This window comes from Ursus arctos, unplaced genomic scaffold, assembly GCF_023065955.2.
Source record: "Ursus arctos isolate Adak ecotype North America unplaced genomic scaffold, UrsArc2.0 scaffold_34, whole genome shotgun sequence".
NCBI lineage: Eukaryota > Metazoa > Chordata > Mammalia > Carnivora > Ursidae > Ursus > Ursus arctos.
Window position 1 is genome coordinate 14,809,697 of NW_026623030.1, and position 18,874 is coordinate 14,828,570.

Sequence of the window (18,874 nt, forward strand, 5' to 3'; positions counted from 1 at the left end):
GGGGGAGAGACCAGGAGAGAGAGACAGAGACACACACACAGAGGGGAGAGACCAGGAGAGAGAGACACAGACACACACACAGAGGGGAGAGAGACCAGGAGAGAGAGACACAGAGACACACACACAGATACGGAGAAAGAGAGAGAGGCTGAAAGATGAGCAAGCCAGGAGAGACCCCGACAGACAGACACAGACAGAAAGGGAGCTGAGTCCTTTGCAGGCTTAGGGCGCCCGTTTAGCAGAGGGGCACAAGCAAAGACCCAGAGGGAAAGCGGAAGCCACACGGCTGCTACCCAGCTGCTCTCAGCCGTGCTGGCCCCTGCACCCGTGGGGACACAGGCCAGCGGGCAGCAGCTGGAGGAGGTGGGGCCTTGGACTCAGACCGACCAGATCCAAATCCCTGCACTGCCGCTCCCCAGATGTGTGACTTAGGCAAGCCACCCCACCTCACCCCTCTGGCCTCAGCCGTCCCCTCCAGAAAGCAGGCTTGGTGACAGCCACCCTTGCGGTGTTAGGGGGCGATGCGGGTGGGGAAAGGCCCAGGTGGTGCATCCAGCCTCCAAGCGCGCGCCGGGGGGCAGCAGGCTCCACACATGCTTGCAGGATGGATGCATAACGCACCCCCATCTCCAAAAGACTTGTCCCGCAGCACCTGGGATCATGACACATTCCCGTGTGGGCCATTCACTAGAGCCAGGGGGGCCCCGCAGAAAAACCGCAGGGAACCTGGAACCTCGTCTTGCCCCGTCTGTAAAATGCACACCACGAACCCTGCCAGACTGACCTCGTGGGGGCTCTAGGGAGGTCCCACTGGGGCAAAGACCAGAGAATTCCAGAATGTTCTGGGGAAGCGAGGTGGTGGACAAGGAAAGAGAGCGGGTTCGGCATTTCGGCAGGCTGAGTTTGAAGCCCAACGTGACACCTGCCTGCCTAGAGCTTCCTCCTCCACCCACAATGCCTCATGTGACCTACCTTGCTTACCTGAGCTGTCTGTGTGACCTTGGGCACGTCACTCACCCTCTCTGGGCCTCGGTTTCCTCTTCGTAATAGTGCCTAGAACAGTGCCTAGAATGTAGTGAGAGCTGTACACGTGTTCGTTTAATAAAAATGAAGCCAATAACATCCGCCTGAGGGTTTTGCTCTCTGTGGCAGGAGGAACCAGATGTGAACTTGAGCCCCCATCCATCCTGGGCAGGGGCTGGGCTCGCCAAGGAGGTACAAAGCCTTGGGTGCCACGGAGCCAGCTTAAACTGAGCCAGGGCTTCCAGTAGCTCATCGAAGTTCATTCCCAGTCTGAGAGTAGGCTTCGGGTGGGGCACCAAAGGGCCCTGGGCAGGGCCAAGGCTGCTTGCTTGGCCCTCTGCGGCCGGCCGTGGCTTCTCTGGGGATTCAGGGATGCAGGCGTGGGTTGGGCACTGCCCGAGCATGAACGCCAGCCAAGGATTTGGGGTGTCTGTTTGTTTGCTCTGGGTTTTTCTGGGCCTCAGGAGACGAGAGAGGGCTGACACAATGACACCCCTGCATCCATCCTCATTTACATCGCCGGCCTCCAGAAGCCTCCACAATTGTTTCTTCACAATGCTATTTCCTCTTAGCCTCGTTTCTGTCCTCCCTGCCACCGCTGCTCCCACGGGGCCGTCGTAATCCGTTCAGTGTGTATCTCGTTATTTGATGGTGTTCTTGCAAAATGTTTGTTACTGTTTTGTGTGCATTGCTGCTTTTGCGTGTGTTTTCAATGCACTTAAGTGCTATTATGGTTGGGTGGTTTTAAGATACTCCGACCGCCACTGCTGCGTATACACTGGATAATCTGTTCCTTCTACCAGCTGCATAGCATTCACTGGTCCCCTCTCCCACGGTGGACATTCAGGGGCTTTCAGCTTCTAGCCATCAGTGGAAGCTTCTGTGTGCTACCCCCCCCCCCCAGCCCCCTAGAACCTTGACTGTTTTCTTGCACACAGTCTCCCTGTGGTCTCTTGCCCCTGACAGCCAGCACCTTCGCTCTTTGTCAGAGGATTGACCTCAGGGGCTGGGAGTGCCTGGGAATGCACATGGGCAGGGCGGAGGGATACAAATACTTAGCAAGCAAGAGCCAAGGGCACCTTCTGCACCCTTGCCCAGCCTCCTCCCCTTCCTGATCCTATTTCCCCACTCCCTTGCCGATTTTTCCTGGAACATTTCCTTGATAAATCACTTTCACAGGGATCCTCGTTTGAGGTTTGCTTCTTGAGAGCCGAAGCTAAGGCAGGCCCGCCGCAAACACAGCCCCTGAGCATCCTGGTGCTTAGTGTCTCCCAGGGCTGGAAGGTGTGCAGGGGTTCACGGGGTATCCGCGGTGTGGCATGAGAGCCTGCACCCCCACCCTGCCAGCCTGAGGATAGCCATGCCAGCTTTGTATTCGTGCCACAGTCCAGTAGGCACAACGTGGTATCTGGCTGTGGCTCTCTGCCAGCTTTGTATTCGTGCCACAGTCCAGTAGGCACAACATGGTATCTGGCTGTGGCTCTCGTTTGCATGTCTTTGTCTTTGAGCATGAATTCGTCATATGCCGGTGTTTGGAGGTTTCCCTCCGGTAAATTACCTGTTCATATCTTTTGACTATAGTTCTGTTGGGATTACTCTCTTTGGATTTGAAGGAAGGGGTTTCTTGTATGTTGTAGATGGCAATCCCTTGATGGGTTTGGAGATTATAAATATCTTGGAGGCAGGAAGCCCTGGAGACGGGTCTGTGTGCGTGTGTGACCCATCGTAAGGATGGGGCTTGGGCCCCAGCATGGGTGAGGCCACGGGGCAGAGAGCTGGGGATAAACCCCCCCCCACGCTTAGAGTGAGCCGTCTGGAGGAATCACAGATAGCAATGCTAGGTTATAACAATAATGACAACGCGTGGGTGTTACAGATTGAATTGTATCCACGCCCGCCCGCCAAATTCATATGTTGACGTCCTAACCTCCAGTACCTCAGAATGTGACTGTGTTTGGAGACAGGGCCTCTAAAGAGGTGGTTAGGGTAAAATGAGGTCATTAGGGTGGGCCCTAATCCCTCCCGACGGGGCTCCTTGTAAGAGGAGATTAGGACGCAGACCCACACAGAGCAAAGACCACATAGGACGCTGGGAGGAGGCGGCTGTGTATGAGCCGGGGAGGGGGACCCTCGGAGAAGCCAGTCCTGCCAAGACCTTGATCCTGGACTAGAGCCCCCAGAGCTGTAAGGAGATCAGCGTCTGTTGTTTCAACTGTCCAGCCTGTGGTCCTTCATTATAGCAGCCCGAGCTGATCACTACGGTAGGCAGGATGCGCCATGTTTCCAAAGCCTTGGGGGAGAAGGACACCTCCCCCCTCGCAGGACTGTTGCCCGTGACAACATTTCTAATGGGCTTGGCACATGCCACGCAGAGGTGTCCAGTAAATGATGACACCAGTAATTAATGCCCAACATGCCTCTTAAATGCTTGCTCTATGCCAGGCACTGAGCTGGGGACTGGTGAAGAATGAGCGTCTGTCATCTGGCAGGCCTTTCAGAGGTGCTGGGGGGCAGCGGGTAGGATCCAGTCAGCATCGCAGGGAGATGCCTGAGAGCTGGCCAGAGTGGATATGAAGGGACCAGTGGGGTCAGAAGCAGGTACCGCTAGAAAACTCTAGAGGATGCTGATTCTGGCTGCCCTACCCCCACCCCACGAACACCAGCGACAGTGACAAAGATGACAGTGGCCTTAGGCTGTATAGCCTGTACCGTGCTTCACAGACTTTTCTTTGCCTCCCTGGGCTCTGCGTCCCCATCTGTAAATGGGTATACTCATGTCCAGGCCCTAGGGGGCCGTCGTAAGGGGTGGGTGAGGTGCATGAAGCGTGTGGCCTGCGGTCTGGCGCACGGGAGGGGCTCTGTTAGTTATCAGTGGTGAGCTTTCGTGCCCCAGGGAGCGCCCCCAAGCACACCCCACCTACTCAAGCCTCGCAGCAGCCTGGGGGTTGGTCCTCAGATCTGCCCCGCTGCACTGGGATCGCAGCAGAGCCCCCGGGAGGGCTCGGCCCCCGTCCAGGCTGCTGTAGCAGAATACTGGAGACCATGGGGCTGAAGTGGCCAACCTCCATTCTCACAGTTCTGGAGGCTGGGAGGTCCAAGACCGCACCCGAACAAGTTGCTTCTCCTCTCTGGCCTCCGTTTCAGGACCTACAGAATGGGGATGATAAGCACACTTGCCCTGCCCACTTTTCAGGGCTCCTGGGGGCGTGAGCTGAGGCCATAAAGAAAAAGACAGCCATCCTTTCCTTCATACACTTCCCGTAGGTCTCCAGGAGGAGATGCCAGGGAGGAGGGGGCGCGGAGGCAGGGCACTGTCTCGGGGGCCTGGGGTGTCTGTCCCGGGAGCCTCAGAGCAGCCCAGCTCAAGGCCCTGTTCCAAATGGGTGTACGTTCAGCGTCACAGGCTGAATCTGGGAGCGAGCCAGGGCAGCTTGTTTGCTCCCTGGGCTCTCTGGGGAGCTGAGGGTGGAAAGGGGACAGACAGGCTCACCTGTCTGCCTGGGCTGTGATGAGAGATGGGCCCCGGACCTCCACCAGATGTCCTGAGAACTGGGGAAGATGGATTCCTTGAGGGCCTAGGAAAAGGGGAGCAATGAGTAGGTGCCAGAGAGGTAGGTGCCAGGTGAAGCTGGGCACCCTATGGCATGAGGAGGGGTGGGAACAGACATGGAAAGAGGTACTCCACCTTCTGGAAAGCAAAGTGGCTAAAAGCAGGGCTCCCCTTCTGATCATCCTGGGTGTGAACCGGCCACTAGCTGACTGGGTGACAACAGCCTCGCTTCCTTGCCTTTACATGGGGGGTGACAGCAGCACCACTCCCGGGGCTTCCTGGGGATGCGTGAGGTAATGTAATCAAAGTATCTATATAGTGTTTGGGCTATTGTGTGCACCGAATCAATTATTATTTATCACCAGGAACTAAAACCAATAGAAAGTATGACTAGATGTGGACATTAGAAGCAACCAGAAGCAATGCGGAAGGCTGAGGAGCAGCAGGGTTAATGCAGTTGCTGCCTTTGACCTGCAAATGTGACTCTGAGCTTCCTTGTGGCCACATCAAAAAGGGAAATGTGATCAGTTGTAGAACTTGAGTTATTAAGAATGAGGAAACAGCCCGGTTCCTCAGGGGAAGCAGTGTTGTTCTTTACTCTGAATTCTCCTGGGCATTTCTCACTGAGCAGGGGGCTTCCTAAAGGGCACCCGAGAGAGGGAGTAGGTGGGCTGTGGGTCACAGACTGGGATACACGTGGCATCGCAGGTGTGATTTTCACGTGGAGCCACTTCTAGGTGCCTCGAAGGAAAGGCGAAGGGAAACCTGGCAAGGTGGCTCAGGAAAGGCAGCTTGGTAGGAGGGTCCAGACTGTGACAAAGGTCTGAGCTCTCTAGATTCAAAGCTAAGGCTTAAAGAGCTCCAAGGGGTGAGTAGCGGGACTGGGGACCACTAATCCCTCAGGGAAGCAGGGGGAGCCCAAGACACTGCTCACTTGGGGTCCTTGGAGGTCTGACTTCCCAGCCTTGTGGCCTCAGGCAAGTTGCTTCACCTCTCTGAACCTGTGTTTTGCACCTGCAAATAAGAGTTACCCTTCAGGGCTGTGGGGAGCATTGCATGGAGCGTGGCGGAGCAGTGTTGGGCATATACTGAGCACTCAAATGTTGGCTGTGTGTACACACGTGACAGATCTGTAGTTACACATTCTTCAGGAGTTTTCTGATTATTTAAGGAACACAAATAGCTAGAACTTTATAGCTCTTTATAATTTACAGTTGGCCAAGGGTTCATTGTCGCTTCACCTGACCTTCCCAACAACAGAAGGGAGGCATTCTTACCCCTATTTGAGAGACAAAGAGATTAGAGCTTAGAGAAGCAAAATCCTTGCCTGTGTTGCCCTTGATCCGCCCTGGAACCCAGAAGTGGGGAGATGAGCGGGCAGAACACGCTGGTCCTGCAGCCTTCTCAGCCCCTCCTCCCTTCCCAGGCAAAGTTCATTTTAGGAGGGCCTTAAGGGTAGAATCCTGGGCCACAGCCATGACTGGAACAGCATAGTGCTTGCCCTGTTCCAAGAACTGTACTTGTGACATTCAAGCCTCACAGCCGTCCCATGAGTTAGAAACCGTGAGGATCACGCCCGGTTTACAGATAAGACAGCTGAGGTGCGGAGAAGCCCGCGGACTTGCCCGTGGTCACAGGAGGTTCATGCAGACCCGGGATTTGGGAGCTCACAGCCTGGCTGGGCCCCGGAGTCTGTGTCCTCGACCCCTCCGCTGTACTCCCTGGGCCGGCGCAGAAACGGGCTCAGGGCCAGAGGCATGTGTGTCGGGACAGGCGGAGAGCGGGCGTGTGACCAAACCCTCTCCCGGGACGGCCGAGGGGCTCAGGGGGAGGGCGCAAGCCCGCTGGGGACACTGACTCACTGGATTCCTAGTCGGCTGAGGGGATGGACGGACAGACATGCCCCGAGGATGTCAGCGCCACCCTGTGCCACCTCAGCCTGCCTACCCCCACCCCTGCTCACAGATGAGAACACGTGGCCTCTGACCCCGAGCTGCTCCGGCCAGCCGGAGGGCCAGACTTGACGTTAACTGTGTCCAGGGCATCTCTGCAGACGCTGTGCGAAACGCTGGATCCCCACTCCTCTACACCCTCCTCTTGGGGCTCAGACGTGGCCCCTCCCAGCCAATGAGGGAGGCATGCTGGGGGCGGGGGGACGGCCTGGTATGCCCCCTCAGCCTCTGAGCTCATAGCTGTCCTCTAAAACTCCGCGCAGATCTTGCCTGCCCTGAGAAGCGTAGGACTGATGCCCAGGCTGGGGGACGCCCCCCTCTCCAGGCTTCTCCGGGCTTCCTGGCCTTGCTCTGGCCCCAGCGCACGTCTGTCCTGTGCCTTGTGACTGGCTGGGAGCTCCTGAGGGAAGGGACCCTAGGGAAGCCATTTCCTTGTCCCTGGGGCCTGCACAGCACAGCATAGGGAATGAGGACCTGGTCATTTTGTCCTCAAGGGTACTCTTGGTGACTGTCATCAGCCCGCAATTTCAGGAGCGGCATGTAGTGACAGTGAGAGCCCTCATTCCGCAGAGCCGGTCATGAACACCAGTCACGTTTCCCTCAGTTATGGGAGTGGGGCGCACTGTTCCCATCTTCTCTCTGCATTCCAGGGCCACAAGAAGCCCCGGGGGACCCCTCACTGGGCACCTCTGGAATGTCCTCGCAGCCTGCAGAGTAGGATGATACCCAAGTGGGGTGACACTTGAATTCTGAGTCTCTTGAGCCCACAGTGCTCCAGGGGATCGTCCAAGTGGCTTTTATTTAATAAAAGTGAAAGATGACTTTTCTGCCATAAAATACAACCTCAAACCCATTAAGGACCAGCAACGCATTTCCACGGTGGAAGGTTGGCGTTATTTACAGTGAGGCATCGATTGGCAGTCTTGTGAGCTGAACATGTGGTTTGGAGCCCAGGGATCAGGACGGGAAGAGCTTGGGTGGTGGAAGGTGCACGGGCTTCAGGCTGTCAGAGCTCCGAGTTCAAATCCCAGCTGGGAATTCGGCGGTCCACCCCCGCCCCCCGGGCCCTAATGGAATCACTAATATTTTTTGAGGGTTATTGTGCGCCAGCATCGAACCGATGGGCCATATTCCCGTGCCTGCGATTTTTACATCCATTCTGTGAAGGAGTGAGTATCCCCATTTTACTGATGAGGAAACAAAGGTTCAGAGAGGAGCCATGTATCCAAAGCACAGAGCTGGCAGGTGGTCGAGGCTAGGTTTGAACCATGCCTGCGGGCCCACCTCCAAGACCTCCCAAGCCTGCCAACTCCCCAGAATCTCAGTGTTTCTTCCTTAGATTGGGAAAGTCCCCAACAAGGCTGTTCTGGGAACTGGCCCAAGTGCCACTTAAGTTGCCTGGCACACGGTAGGTGCTCAGTGAATGTACTTGTGTCCGTCTCCTCCCCAGACTATTGCGACAGCGGGTCTGTGTGTGCTCCGCGGCCCCCACGTGGCCCAGGGACGCCCAGGGAGAAGGACGCTTCCCTCTCTGGGCCTCGGTTCCCCAGATCCAAAACAGGAGTCACCACACCGGCCTGAAAGAGGCCCTGGGAAGACAAAATGAGGGAATCCTAGTCCTTGGCACGTCGTGGGTGTTCAGGGCCATTCCTCTTCTGTCTTCCGGGTAACTGGAATGGTGTTTTCTGGGGCTGTCCTGGCAGCAGACGTGCTTCGAACCATTCATGCACTCTACCCCGTGCCTTCCCCTGCACCCGCCCCTGACTCAGGCCCTCCTCTGTGGATGTGCTTGTGGGCGGCGGGGGTGGGGGTTGGGATGAAGGGACCGGCAGTTCATCTGGGTTCGAGGGGCTCCGCCAGTCCCCAGCCTCCACCCTTGGGCATCACTTAGCCTCTCTGAGCCTCTGCTTCCTCCTCTGTAAACTGGGAGTGATGACGACAGATCCTGTCTCTGGCTCAGAGTCCACCCAGCCCTTTGACTCTAGACCTGGATCCAACCGCTTCCTCTCCATCCTCTCCTGCAGGCGTTTCTAGCTGTGCCCAGGGACTGGCTGGCCAAGGACCCCCATCGGAGAGCCTCGGACACCCTAACAGTGAACGGTGAGGGGCTTTTGTGCTCTGAACAAATGTCTCCAAAGGGCGCCGGTGGGGGACCCATGATGAGGTGGGAGCACTTGGAGAATGCCAGCACGGCCGTCCCCTGGGTTTGGGAGGCAAGGCAGGAACCAGGTTCCCAGCACTGCGTATCCCTCCTTCATTGCACCGAGCACCATTGCGATGCTCAACCCTGAGCTGAGGAATCTGACGAATGTTGGTCTCCCTCACTAGACTGTAAGGGGAAGGGGAGGGTCCCAGAGAGGCAGAGGACAGACCCTGGGGTGTGGCTCCCGGCTCCACCTCTTCTCCGCTGTCTAACCTTGGGCAAGTGACTTAGGCTCTCTCTACCTCAGCTTTCCCGTCTGTAAAATGGGGTTTGTAGTTAAGTAAGTACTTAAGCCATCAAGATACCAAACTGGCCAGGCTCAGAGTCAGGCAGAGTCCCGCCGGTCTCACCGGTGTTGGCCCGGCTCCTAGAGCCAGTCCCCACCGCGCTCCCCTGCTGACCCCTGTCTCCCCTCGCAGAGAATGGGGGATGAGGATTACAACGCCTCCCTCGCCTACGATGACTACTCGGATGATTTCGACCCCATCGTGGTTTTGGAGGAGTCGTCTCCGCTGGAAGGCAGGGTGGTCAGGATCTTCCTGGTGGTGGTCTACAGCGTCGTCTGCCTCCTCGGGATCCTGGGCAACGGGCTGGTGATCGTCATCGCCACCTTCAAGATGAAGAGGACGGTGAACACCGTCTGGTTCCTCAACCTGGCCGTGGCGGACTTCCTGTTCAACGTCTTCCTCCCGATGCACGTCGCCTACGTCGCCATGGACTACCACTGGGTGTTCGGGACGGCCATGTGCAAGGTCAGCAGCTTCCTGCTCGTCCACAACATGTACACCAGCGTCTTCCTGCTGACCGCCATCAGCTTCGACCGCTGCGTCTCCGTGCTCCTCCCCGTCTGGTCGCAGAACCACCGCAGCGTGCGGCTGGCCTACACGGCCTGCGTGGTTATCTGGGTGCTGGCTTTCGTCCTCAGCTCTCCGTCCCTGGTCTTCCGGGACACGGCGCACGCACACGGGAAGATCTCCTGCTTTAACAACTTCAGCCTGTCCGCGGCCGCCTCCGCCCCGTGGCCCGCTCGCTCCCGCCTGGACCCCGTGGGCTTCGGCCGGCACGTGGTGGTCACCGTCACCCGCTTCCTCTGCGGCTTCCTGGTCCCCGTGCTCGTCATCACGGCCTGCTACTTCACCATCGTCTGCAAGCTGCGGCGCAGCCGCCTGGCCAAGACCAAGAAGCCCTTCAAGATCATCGTGACCATCATCACCACCTTCTTCCTGTGCTGGTGCCCCTACCACACGCTCTACCTGCTGGAGCTCCACCACGCCGCCGTGCCCGGCTCCGTCTTCAGCCTGGGTCTGCCCCTGGCCACCGCCGTCGCCATCACCAACAGCTGCATGAACCCCATTCTGTACGTCTTCATGGGCCAGGACTTCAAGAAGTTCAAGGTGGCCCTCTTCTCCCGCCTGGTCAACGCTCTGAGCGAGGACACGGGCCACTCCTCCTACCCCAGCCACAGGAGCTTTACCAAGATGTCGTCGATGAACGAGAGGGAGACCAGCATGCTTTGAGGCTCATCTGGGAACCCGGATGGACAGACACTCTGGCCTTGGAGGCCCCGAGCTGTGCCCTCTCAAGACCATGGCAGAAACCTCTTCGGGACCCACCGACGCCCGCTGTAGTCTGCAGGGGGCCGACCCGTGCTTTGAGCTGGGAGTCCAGGGCTTGGAACTCCTTTCCTCGAGTGGCCTGTGGACAGGGCGTGCCATGTCCTCTCAACCTTGGACTCTCTGTGAGTCCCCCCCACCACGGTAACTCACCCAGTGACGCACAGCTAGCCGGAAGCAGAGTCAAGATGTGATCCCAGCTCTGGCTCTAGAATGTCTGTTTTTTTAATGGCAAATGTATCTCTTGAGAATATTCTAGACTCTCATGATAGCCTACATTTATTTAGCACCCCCTATGCTAAACGCTTTCTGTGTGTTATCTCATTTATTCCCCCCGGCAGCCCTGAGTGAGGTACAGTTATTACTTCCCTTCCACATTTGAGGTATAGCTGAAGCCCAGAGAGGTTACGTAACTTGCCTGAGGCCGTCCAGAGGGTCTCTGCCAGAACCTGGATTTGAAACTAGGTCTGTCTGGCTCAAAGACCGCTGCAGAATCAGGGTTTTGTGAGAGGCTCGGGGTTTTGACCATAAATATTGATTCCTCGGCAGATTAATATAAACCTCTTAAGAGCCTATAAGCCAGCCATGCAAATAGTTTTCCAAAATGACCCAACATGGCAAAGAAAGTACACTTGGCCTCCAGTTCCCTGACACCCGTCCAAACGTGCCCACCATGGTTCCCAACTGCTACGCCCCTGAGACCTCCAGGGAAGGCGGCGGGGGGGGGGGGGGACGGGAGAGAGAGGCCGGGCCGGAGGCAGTCACTGGTGGGCCTGCTGCCCTCTGGCCTCCGAGTGTTCACATTGTCCTGTCTTCCAAGTGCTGCTGTTGTGAGGCCAGTTCCCTGACAAGATGCAGTGAACAGATGTCATGTCTACACAGCGCTGGGCAAGTTCCCGAGGCCATGGGCCATTTGGAAATCACACCTCATTAAGAGACAGACTGTTCCTTCCCTCCTTGGGTCATCGTGCTTATGATGAAGCAGCTCGGAGTTGACCCCAAGTCAGGGCGTCCCATGGCTTCAAGAAATCTAAACTCGGACTGAACCCTGGACTCCCAGCTCGCATCTAAACTGAGAGCAAAAGAGGGAGCTTGAAATACTGCCCGGTGCCCCTTGTCCCCTCCCACCCCAGCGGCACAGGTGAGGCAGCTAGGGCACGAGACAGCCTGGGACGTCAGGCCCCAGAGACAGTCCTCAGCCACTCAGGCCTCGGACCCCCAGGTGCTGCTTGCTCGGGCGGGGTCCCTCGCTCTTCCCGGGCTGCGTGCCGGCCAGGCCGGGCCGGGAGCCAGGAAATCATTTTGTCGTTGGAAAAGCTGATGAACGGGAGTAAAATTCAAACCAGCTGTTTCCTCCTTCGGGTCGGGCTGCTTTCTGGCTGCCCCAGCAGGAGGTTCTCATGAAATCCTGAAATGCCACCATGATGTCCTCGTGCACCTTGTCCCTGCAGCTTCTTCAGAGGATCTCCCAGCTCACACATACAAAGGTCCTGTGGTTCGCAGAGTATGCACCTGCATTACTCCACAGGCAGCCAGTGTGCTTTGGGCCTGAGAGCTCCCCGCTTCACTTCAGGGCCAGGACCTGGCCGATGGGGCATCAATGCTGCTTCGTAGGTGGGGTGGGTGGGCCGAGGGTGGTCGGGGTGAAGAAGTGAAGGTGGGGTTTGAGAGGGAGCGGAGAGGGAAGCACAGAGACATGCAGAATAGAGATAAAGCAAAGGGCTCTGGCATTTATTAAGCGAGTCCTGTGTGTCAGGCTCACGATCTCATCAGACCCTCCGAATGAGAAGAGGACCATGGGAGCCACGCGGGTGATGCCGAAAGGGAGGTTGGGATTACCGACCCCACCCGTTCAGGGTCGCACAGCTCGTAAATGGTGCAGCTGGGCTTTGAACCTGGTCGGCTGCCTGCGCTCCCAGTGTCTTCAGCCTAGGGGAGGAAGGAGAGAGAGAGAGGGAGGAGAAAGGGGGAGAAGGGGGAGCAAGGGGACAAGGGGGAGGGGCTCAGGAGGGGACAGTGACTGGGATGTGGTGCTGGCTGGGGAATGAGGAAGGAGTGGCTTAAGCCTGCTCCCAGAGTTGGCTCTGGAGGGCTCAGGGGCCATGCTGGGCTGGAGAGGATAGAACCTGACAGTGAGAGACATGAGGTCTATTCCCATTTTACAGATGAGGGAGCTGAGAGCTGCCCTTTGCGGCAAAAGGAGCTGGTGTTTGCTTTGCCAGAAGTGATCCATGATTCCTCGGCCCTTCCCTCTCCTGTTCCTCTGTAGCACGCGGTGCTCTGCTGGAGCTGGGGTGCCCTGGGCCTGTGCTTGCCAAACCCTGGATTCAGAAAATTGCTGCTGGGGATGGTCTCCAGGACCAGGAGGAACCAGGAAGCCACCTGTCCAATGATGAAATAATTCAGGAGCGGGGGCTTGCTTGCTTTCTCCCTTTAAGGACAAAGTTGCTTTTGAATTAAGAGACTGAGGTGAGAGTGCGGCTCCGTGCTGGACGTCCCTGCCCCCCAAAACCCCCTTGCCTTCCTCCTTCACCTCACAGAGCAGCAGTCGAGGCTCAGAGAAGTGCAGCGTGCTGCCCAAAGTCACACAGCAGTGTTGTGAGGCAGTGGCAGGAGGAAGCCCAAAATTCCCTACCATTCCAAGAATCTACATTTTGAAAAGCATTCCCTCCACGTATTTCAATTTCTTAGCAACCAAGGACAGTAGATTGTTAGTAACTGACTCAAGATAGCCCCCACCCCCCCACCGCAACATCCATCCACCCCAACACCCATCTACCCACCGGCCCATGCACCCATCCATCCATCCACCCGCCCGTCCATTTACATAACCATTTCTATGTCCACCCATTCATCCATTCCATAAACATCTGTTTAATCCCTTCTTTGCCACGTCTGTGGTAGGCACCAGGAATACGAGGGTGACCAGGGCATACACAGTCTCTGTCCTTAAGAGCTCGTTCTTTGGTTAGTGGGAGAGACAGCCAGTAATTTTTTAAAAACCACACCCTCAATGGAAAACAACCCTGCTAAGCGCTACACACCTATTACAGAGAGATCTGACCCTGTCCAAAGACCAGGAAAACCGCCTCGGGGAAGAGATGCTGGAGTTGAGAAGTGTAGGGTGGGTAGGTGCTGATTCAGTGCCGGAAGGGGTGGGTGAGGGAGAAGGTGCTCCAGGTGGCGGGAACAGCGCGGGAGGGGAGAGTGATGGCGAGGGACTGACAGGGATGGGGCTGCAGCAGAGGAAGCAGACAGGATGGAGAGGAGGGCAGGGGAGGCCATGGGCAGGGCAGGACACGCTCAGATCGGCATCTTGCCGTGATGCCCGATGCCCGGGCTGCTCTGGGCAGGACAGGATGGGGAAGGGCAGAAGGGGACGCCAGGAGGCTGCTGCAGCCTCCAGATGAGTGCGATGGGAGCAGAGGTAGAGCTCGAGAGAAGTGGAGTGTTCTAGAGATACTTAAAAGCTACCCAAGCTTTCTCAGGGGAGCGGTTAGCGGGAAGCCAACCCAGGGCCCATTTCAGCTGCACAGAGGCCTCGGGGGCGTTGCTTTATTGATGGAAATTAATTGTAAATATTATTCAAATTTACCTCCCAGTGCACAATTACATTTCTCAGGGGAGCCCTCTGAGCACATAATAAAGCCCTATAAATAATACATATATTAACCTGAGAGGAACGGAGGCACATTACTGCAGCACTTGCGGGTGGCAGCTGGGGGGAATTTATGCAGACAAGACGCTAAGTGCTTGGACTAGGGTTTAACTTTGGAGGTCACCGGAGCTCTGTCCCGGGGAGCTTCCGGAAGTCTCTGCCCCCTCCCCGGGGGGGGGGGACAGCCCACTATTGCTCTAGAGTCCTGGTCAATGGGCAGGTGGGGGCAAGGAGACAGGTGGTCAAGGGAGGAGGAAGCACAGGTGTATCAGACGCTTACCTTGGGCCCAAAGCTTCCAGAAAGCACTACCCATAATAATAACAGTAGGTCATATTAATTGAGCATGCCCAGGGTTTGGGTATCCTCCAAATGCTTTGGTTTCATCATCTCGTTGAATCCTTACGGCAACCTTTGCGGTAGCAGCCATTGCTATCCCCACTTCCCGACAAGGAAATGAAGGTTCGGAGAGGTGTGGTGTCTTGCCCAGCATCACACAGCTAATGAGGAACAGAGCTAGGATTCCAACCCAAGTGTGTTTGACTCGAAAGCAATTTGCAAACACAAACTGTCTTCTAACGAGACTCCTCTCTGGAGAGAGGAAGGCAAGCATGCGCTCTCTGTCCAGTGTCAGATTTTAAGGAGGTGGGAGTGGGGGGGGGGAGGGGGGATCTGACAGATTGCTTTTTCCTCTCGGAGGAAGGAAATGGTGTCTGGATGGGCTTGTCATTTCCTCCCTAGGAATCTCAAAAACCACATCCCTTCCCACCCACCCCCGCCCCATTTACAGACGGTGAAACTGAGGCTCTTTGCAGATCAGAGTGGGACCTCCCACCTCCCTGACTGCTGGGACATGAGATGGGTGGGAAAATGCCCACGTGAGCCACTTTTTAAGCACTGCTGTTGCAGAGACCTGGGCATTCTCCAAGCTGCCAGTTTTTCAGTAAGGGCTTTGGTGCTGAGCTGCCCTGAAGGACCCTACCCAGGATCTGGGGGGGGGGGCGGCGGGGGTGGTCACTGGGGTTTATTCCGGCAGAATCCTATAAAGAGAAAGCAGGAGACCTTGGAAACGCTGGTACAGGGCAGAGACATGCCGTGTCTGAGGCCTAAGCGTTATCTCTCGCGGTTGTCCTGCATGGGGTGACGACGCGCTCTCTCTCTGGGTCTAGGTGGTAGTTACGTGGCTGTCTTCATACATCAAACCTCATTTGTCTATACATATATGATTACTGCACTTTACCGTAGTAAGTTATGCCTCAGTAAAAGTATTTTGAAAAATAAATTTTAAAATAAAATGTAAAATTTATGAACTAATTCATGGTGCCTGCAGGAGTGACTCCCGCTTCCTTTGGCACTCTGGGCAGAATCAGATTCGAGACAGCAACTCAGAGGGAGGTAGTCCCAGCAGGGTCCATCCAGGGAGGCAGCATCTCAGGAAGGACTGAACACTCCCAGGGCTCATCCCAGCTGTGTCCCCTGACTCAAAGGGCCTTAGATGGCTATGACACAGAGTCACATGGGCTCAGGCGTCAGAATCCCAGCTCCACCATTGACATCAACTAGGGTTAGGGCTACAGTTAAGGCTCTATGACTTGGACAAGCAGCTCAGCATCTCCAAAGCTTCAGTTTGCTCATCTGTAAAATGGGTATAAGAAGAACCTGTAGCTCACCGGCTTGCCGTGAGGATTCAGTGAGATGTCGCACATAAGCCCTTAGCAGGTGTGCGGCTCTCCTACACCATCCACCTTCATCGGGAAGTATATCTGCCTCCTCCCTGTCTCCGCGCTTGCAGCCTTGCCCCCCACAACCCACCCTCCACAAGGCAGCCAGAGTGAGCTTCCATCACGGAACAACAATCCAAACCGCCTCCACCTTCAGCTCGTGCTGCTCCCCATTCAGGTGTCCCCCCTGCCTTTGTGTTCGCTGTTCCCAGACCGCTGATGGCATGGCCTGGTCGCCCTCCTCTTTCCGGTCCCAGACTCTCTTGAGCGAGGCCCTTCTTGACCCCTCCCCGCAGGTAAAGCAGCCCCATCCCTCTTCACTGTCTATCAGATCCCCTGTTTTCCATCCCCGACGCTACTTCCTGCCATCTGGAAGGAGTTTATGTGTCTGTGTTTAGCTGCCTTCAGTCTGTCCGTCTCCTGGGCGGGGAGCTCCATCAGGGCGGGGGAGCCCTTGTCTCTCCGCTGCACCTCTTGTGTCCTCGGCATCCAGAGCGGTCCTTAGCCCAGGAAACGGGCTCACGATCCTTTGTTGTACAAATGGAGAAATAACAGTAAGCTGACGTTCCTTTGATCAAATCGTCACCATCATCGAATTTCAAGAGGATCACTATTACAATTCACTGTTTCCAGAGTGTTGTCGGTTTTTGTTTTGGTTTTTTTTTTTTTCCTATCCTGATGAGACTTGTGGGAGGGGACTATCGCCCATGTCACAGACGTGGATACTGAGTCCCCCCCACCCCCACCCCCGGGGCTTGCTTGGTTCAGAAGTGGAGAAGCCAGCGGGGAGTTCTTGCCCTCGGAGTGCTCCCAAACCAAGGAGGTTTCCATTCAGTGCTTTTATCTCCCCTGGCCTTTTCCTTTCCCCTTTGTCTGATTAATTGCAGCTTGAAAATAAAGGAACCAGATGCCTCCCCTCCCACCCACCACAACCCCTCCCTTGCATTGTTTTGTAGTTCTTTTCCGGACCAGGACTCTGTTAAAGATTTGGCTGGTGGGACCATGACCACAAACTTCCTGTGTTTATCCTTCCACTTAGAAATCATGGATGGAGCAGTCAGCATGTGCCAGGTCTGTGATGGGCACTGGGCAAAGAAGCTGCAGCGGAAAGTCCAGCTAGACACCTGATGACCGCGAACCCCTGGAGCCCGGAGGCGGACCCCAGGATTTTCTCTTCCCTGGTTTTCATCTTGCAGATGTTTGACACCCATGCAGCAAATATCTGGATGATGGAATGAGTTTCTGGTTGGCTCCCAGACGTTGGAGCTATGGAGCATGGACACACAGGGAGGTGGGAAAGGGGGCTCCCAGCCGTGGCTGGGGGGTGGGAATAGCTGGCGAGCCCCTGATCAATGGCAGGCAGCTTACTAGGACGCCCAGGCCAGGGCCCAGACCCTAGTGCTTGACTGGCAAGCACTGACTCGTGATGGCATTTCAGGCACCGTGACAAGCGGCCAGAGGCAACGCCACATCCATCATCTCATTTTATCCTCATTAAAGACCTGCCAGGAAAAACCACCTTCACATTAGAGATGAAGATGCTGAAGTTCAAAGGTGTCAAGGACGTTTTCCAGAACCACGCTGATAGCCACCCATTGATTTTTGTTGAGCACCTACCATGTGCCAGGGACTGTGCTGCGTTCTGGGGATACCTCAGCAGCCACTGCCCTAACATTCACTGAATCTTATGACAAGTTAGTATGCACAGAGCTGGGATTTGAACGCATGTCTGGATAGCTTTGTGGCTTCTCCTCCTCCTCCACTAGGTATGCTGCTGCTTGAGTTATAGAACCTAGGTACGTAAGAATCAGTACAGAATGGAGAGAACGGCTTTCTGTTGTAACGCCTCAAACACTCTTCGGGAGTTAGAGAGAGAAAACTCACATCTTGGCCGGCAATGGAGATCGATTCCGGGAACCAGGAAGCCGCTGTCAGCAACTGCTCTCCCCTCCCTGACTCCTCAAAATAGGACAGTGATTGATCCCCCAGCTCTTTCCCTCCTTTGAAAGACCAGCAGGGAGATAGATGGCACCGCTTAACCCAAAAGAATGGCACGCTCGAGCTGGAATTGCAGGAACTGGGGGAGACGGACAGAACATGAAATTGGGAATGGAGTGGGTTCCAAGGTCCCCTCCCAGACTCACTATAGGATCAATAGGTCTTTCATCTGAAATGTCCCCTTTTCTAGATCCCGGATTGTAAGCCTCATCCTGATCCCCTGGCCGCAGCATCGTCAGGGATGCAGCTAGATTGATGGAAATGGCTTGTTCGATCTTAACACATCAGATGGCCAGGTCCTTATGGTCAGTAGAGTCAAACCCCTGCCCAGGGGAGGGAGGTTAGTCCCACAGTCCATCAGAGGTGAGCCAGGACAGGAACCCAGAGGTCCCCATGCCCAGTGATTGTGTTCCCTGCCCTTGCATGTGATCATTTGTGCCCTTCAATGGCTTGGTCTTTTGTCACATTCTGGTTCAGACACATCAATCCGTGTAAACTTGAGAAGCAGATAAACGGACAATCAGTGTATCTTCCAAGGCTGGGAATATAACACAAATAAAAATCCTAATAATCCATGCGGGTTGGCATTCATCCTTGGACTCCCAGTGTGAAATAAACCAAGTGAAGGTTGAAAAAGAAGATTATACCAATCAGGATGCATTTGGCTGCAAGTTACAGAAACTGCAACTCAAAATGTCTGCCGCAGTAAGGAAAGGGCATTCCTGCATGCGGTGAGAACGCCTGTAGGTTGGGAATTCAGCAGCTGGGTGGTGACGTCAAGGGCCCAGAGTGTCTCCTTCTCTCTGCTCTGTCATCTTCAGAGGTTAGGGTTTGTCCCCAGAATGGCATCGATCATGGGCATATGATAGTTTCATATGATAGGTGACATCAAGCAGAAGGGAGAGCCTTGCCAAGAGCCCCCAGCATCCTCCCCTCGCATCTCATTGGCCAGAATTGGGTCACATGATACCGCTGAACCAATCACTGGCAGGCAAAGGAGATGGCTTAGCCCAATCAGAATCCACCCAGGAACCACATGGGAGAGGAGTGGACATTCAAACACAATCAGGGTTCTACCCCAAAGAAGGGGAGGGGATCAGAGGCAAGTATCCAGTGGTGTCTCCTACAGAGAAGATGGGATATGTAGTTGATCACCCT

General features: G+C 55.6%; 1 protein-coding gene across 9 annotated transcripts in view; it reads left to right on the plus strand.

Annotated features, from left to right (window-relative positions):
• The window catches only part of CMKLR1 (chemerin chemokine-like receptor 1), a 52,452-nt gene extending 34,160 nt beyond the window's left edge, over positions 1-18,292 (plus strand). For all 9 annotated transcript variants that reach the window (XM_026515040.4, XM_026515043.4, XM_026515037.4 and 6 more), the window contains 2 exons: positions 8,550-8,625; positions 9,148-18,292. In XM_026515040.4, the coding sequence (XP_026370825.1) occupies positions 9,151-10,245 (1,095 nt within the window). In that variant the 5' untranslated portion in view covers positions 8,550-8,625; positions 9,148-9,150 and the 3' untranslated portion in view covers positions 10,246-18,292. The remainder of the gene's footprint in view (positions 1-8,549; positions 8,626-9,147) is intronic.
• Positions 18,293-18,874: the final 582 nt, after the last annotated feature.